The 5,000-nt window shown below is 34.1% G+C and overlaps 1 protein-coding gene across 1 annotated transcript in view; it reads right to left on the bottom strand.

The window, feature by feature from the left end:
- LOC136851550 (uncharacterized) overlaps positions 1 to 5,000 on the bottom strand; it is a 235,555-nt gene that overhangs the window by 5,213 nt on the left and 225,342 nt on the right. Inside the window, exon 5 of the mRNA XM_067125807.1 lies at positions 1,752 to 1,830. Coding sequence (XP_066981908.1) covers positions 1,752 to 1,830 — 79 coding nt within the window. The remainder of the gene's footprint in view (positions 1 to 1,751; positions 1,831 to 5,000) is intronic.

Genomic DNA, 5,000 nt, shown 5'->3' with positions numbered 1-5,000 from the left:
TTTATCTTAATTCTGGGACTTAGGCAAAAAAATCATTTAAGCGAATCTCCAGTCAAGGTATATTAGAAATAAAAAATAAAATAGATACACTGAAACCAATGATTTCAATGGCATGAAGGTTAATTTTTCGTTGAACATTGATATGTGGGTACAACTTTTTTTATTATATTAATTTTAATTTCTTTCCTCCATTGGAACTTTCATTATCACATCAATATCATGTGTAAGGTGAATAAAAAAATCAGCTGATGCAAAGGTATTAAGAAACCTAAATTGAAAGTGTGATATGTTATCGCTTTTGGACAATTTAAATTTACAACACAGTAATTATTTTAAACTCCGCCTGTTGTTGGCTAGATCTCTTAAACAACGATTTCTCCCCTGTAATAAAAGTCTAGACCAATTTTTCCATTTATCTATCTTTGTAATGGCTGAATGTTGGCTACTGCTCCTAGAGGCAACATTCAATTTGCAATCCCTTCCGGATAATGAAGATTTTATTGCTCTGTGGCTATGGAGCACTTTCAGAGGGTTAAGCTGTTTTTATGTTTTTAAGCGGTTTGGAGGGATACTTTGCCCTCTCTCTTTCTCTTTCTCTCTTTATTTTTTCAACAATGTTCATGTGTTGTCAGGGATAGTTCGAGAGAAAGGAGCACAGCTGTCGCTGCCCCATTAATAAAATTGCAAATTTCAGATCAATACGAAGGCATTCTTGAATTATGAGAGCTTGAATTTTTATTGTAAAAATTAAAATGCCGACTTTGACTTCTGAATCAAGGATAAACTTTAACTTCTGAATCAAGGATAAACCCATTTTTCAGAAATTTCTGCAACATGGCAGCTATATGCCCCTAGTTAGAAACTTTTACCAGGAACACGACAAGCAGCCTTACACTCACAGCATCATTCTCTTGATCTTTAAACGCACTCTCGCGCTTCCAGGAAATTAAGGCCCACCCCATACACTTTCCTTCTCATTCCTGTCCGGCACTTTCTAGGGATTCCTGTCCTCTTTCCCCCTAACATTTCCAGATCATAGACTCTTTTCTCTTACATGTCGGAATTCGTTCTTTTCACATATCCTTACCTTTTTACTCCTTCCTTTAAGTTTCTCCACATTCCTCAAATCCTCTTGCCAAGTTATATTCCTCTTAAAAGCTTCCATTTTTTTTTATTTAATTTGCATTTAAGAACCATATTTCACCTCCATTAAGCTATGGAGATACGCTAAACCCTAATGTAACCCCTGCTTTTACACCAAACCAGTCACTCTTCGTCTACATATTCTCACTTCCGACATAAAAACTTACAATCGCTGTCGATGTCTTATGCTCTGTACTTTTTATCCTCAACACTCAAACATCTAAACACACTCTTCTTTTCCCACACACTCATTGTGCTTCTCTTGTCAGTCCTGTAACCTGTCATGCTTTCTCGATCAAAATTATACATTAAACCTTTCGTAGTATACTAAGTAATGTTATGTAATACTATGTCCTTATATTCTTAGTCCTTTAAATCGCCTGTAGTCTTCATCAATAGGAACCATTCCCTCATCCAGATATACCTTACACAACATGGTCAGCCACGAAAACACATTCACAGTCGCATTACAGGATATTTCTCGATAACCCATCAACTTTTGGTGGTTTTATCTGTAGGGTATGCAAATTCCACAGCATAATAGTTAGTTTGGCTCTTTTTTTATATGCCAAATTGCCACTGCATAAAAAGCCGGAAGACATACGTACCTGACAAAGGTCCCAGAGACGCTACAGAGACAGCCCTCCTGAATCTGGCTCGGGCCACCTCAGCCTCACCAATAGTCAGCTAAAAAGAAAATGATTAACAATCATGATAATATCAAGCCAATGTGACTAATTCACTCAATAATAATAATAATAATAATAATAATAATAATAATAATAATACCTTGGTAGGTAACTCCCTCTTATGCTGTAATATTAGAGCTGATGGCTGTCTTAGGTGCCTTCAAATTTCAAGTAGTGTTTTCTGTTGACTGATTATTTGAATTTCCAATATTCATATTATATAATATATATATATATATATATATATATATATATATATATATATATATATATATATATATATATATATGTGCATGTATATATTCAAGGTTCTTAAATGGGCAGGCTTACTGCCTAGCATACCAGCGAGTTTTACCTAATCTTCAGAGACCCATCAGTGACCCAGTTGATACTATCAGCTGGGTCACTGTTGGTCGGGATATATATATATATATATATATATATATATATATATATATATATATATATATATATATATATATATTTTTTTTTTTATAAATATAACTGCTGTTCACACACCACATATATATATATAACATTTGATTGTAAATAATATCAGCCTGACCAAGACTGGGAAAAGCCATTGTCCGCATTAGAGAGACTTTAAAATCAGGTTCAAAATTTAACATCCGTTGGAGAAAGGAATTTAGGTAGCATTTAGGCATTTAACCGCCATAGGAGAAATTTCCATATTCAACTGATTAAGAATAGGTGGTCCATGCATCAAAGTCCTTTTTCTCGTTCTCTACCTGTCTCTCAGGTGGCGAATGTTGTAACAGAGCATAGACTTTTCGTAAGATTCTGTGTCAACATCAAATGACGGATCAAGGCCTGTTTCTGGTTGAAAAACCCCCAGGCCGGTCAGGGAACTTTTCCGGGTAGACAGAGAGAAAGAGAGAGAGAGAGAGAGAGAGAGGCAGACGTCTGGAAGGTGGCCCTGAATCCCCTTTATTTTTCTATTATTATTAGTGAATCTCTGAAGAAGCATTTATCTAGCTTTCTGTCGGTATTGGTAGATACATAACGTTTGTCCTAAGGTAAAGTCGCTTTTTGTTCAAAATTTATGTATATATTATATTTTTATATTTTCTGTATTTCGCATTTCTTTTGTTTCCTCCTTCATATATACTTACTGTATATGTATATTACGAATATATAGATTATATATATAATTATTATATTGTTAGAGTGTGTTTATATCAACCTTGTTATTCCAGTAAAATAGTTTATAGGATTTAAAAAATGCAAAATCATTCTGTTAAATCGTTCGATGTTTTTTATGACTTAGTTTGTCCGAATGTTTAAAGAAACTGTTACGTTTAAAATCAAACATCTCAAATATTCTTTGTTAAGGGTTAATAACCCTTAACTGGCGATTCATTTGAGAGCAATTAACGACTGTCGTTTTGAGGTTAACTTATTTTGGTTTTCAAATGCTCCAGGTTACGATTAATCTTGGTTTGCAGGGATTGAAAAAAATCGTTCAAATTGAATAAACATGATCAACATTCCCAAGACGCTCTCTTAGAAAAGGGCGCTGGTCACCTGAAAAATATATATATATATATATATATATATATATATATATATATATATATATATATATATATTTATATATAAACCTATATTTTAGGTTATAAAAATGTTCCATACCACATTTTATTGTGTTTACTAATATGTATATATATAAATATAAATATTTATATATAGTTTTTTATACACAGCACACACACACACAGACAACTGTTTTTATTTAATGGTATATTCATGTGATCAGACATTTAATATATATATTTTCAATATATATAATGGTATGGTCACATACAACAGAGTCTAAGAGTAAGAGAGAGAAAGAGAGAGAGAGAGAGAAACTTTTAAAATCAGGACTACACCTTTGATAATTTAAAATAAGACAAAAATGAAATCGTGCTCAGAACATGAGTCATTTTCTAGATTTTTGTCCGAACGACCAGCCAATTGCAACGCCGCGCCGCTTTGGGTTAATTTGAAGTAAGCTGTTCCAACTCGAGCTGATTCATAATGAATAGCGGTCACATGCATCATTCCATAATCAGCAGGGTTCTCTGGTTCTCGCATAATGATGTCACCGGATCAGGTGCGACCTTGGTGTGTTGTCTGGTTTATGCCATCTCCTTTTCGTCCGGATTCTCTAGTCAACATCAAATGCTAGCGAATCAATTTTCGATGTCCGTGTCTTCCACTCTGGTTGAAAAACCCCAGTAAGAATTTGGGGATTTGGGACATTTCTTGCCCTTTTCCCTGACACTGTAGACAGAGAGAGAGAGAGAGAGAGAGAGAGAGAGAGAGAGAGAGAGAGAGAGAGAGAGAGAGATTTGTTGGGGAATGAATAACTCTAGCCCTTATTTATCTAGTTATCTAGTAATCTCTCCATCTTTCTATTTATGTATCTTTCTGTCTAAATATCATAGATACATGGAGAATAATAATAATAATAATAATAATAATAATAATAATAATAATAATATATTTATGTATATATGCTATATTTATGTGTATACTTGTTTATATATACATATATTATCTTATATAATACAATCTGTCTTATATATATATATATATATATATATATGCGCCAGTTATATGGATATATATATATATATATATATATGCGCCTTATATGTGTGTTGTGTGTGTGTCAGTGAGGCTGGATGTATGTATACTTATATATACAAGATGTGATGATGTGTACGAGTTTATACTTTGAAAATGAAAGTAAACTTTCCATTCTGAGCAGAAAATGATCCATGAACATAGGCATTTTAAGGTTCTTTGTTTGTAGTGTGAGGTGAATTTCCAGGAAAATAACTGTTACCATTAAACGAACAAGTCAAGATGGCGTGGGAATGTTTGTCGGAGTGAGAATTCTGCAGATAACGGCTCTGGGCGTGTCCGGGCTTTGACAAGTGTCAAATTTCGAAGTTTCATTTTGAGTTCAAGAAACTGAAGAGTCAGTTCTGCCTTACCGTTCCAGTAATGTGGAACATGCAGATAAGATGCTTATTTATGGGTTTTGCAACAGCTCCATTTCTAGATTCCCCTTAGGGGCGTAGTGCCGTCGGTGCGCCTCATGCGGTGCAATGTAGGCATTACTTTAGGTTCTTTGCAGTGTCCCTTCGGCCCATAGCT

Source organism: Macrobrachium rosenbergii, chromosome 23 (assembly GCF_040412425.1).
Source record: "Macrobrachium rosenbergii isolate ZJJX-2024 chromosome 23, ASM4041242v1, whole genome shotgun sequence".
Classification (NCBI taxonomy): domain Eukaryota; kingdom Metazoa; phylum Arthropoda; class Malacostraca; order Decapoda; family Palaemonidae; genus Macrobrachium; species Macrobrachium rosenbergii.
The sequence above is the reverse complement of the archived record's forward strand: the minus strand, read 5'-3'. Positions and strand labels throughout refer to the sequence as shown.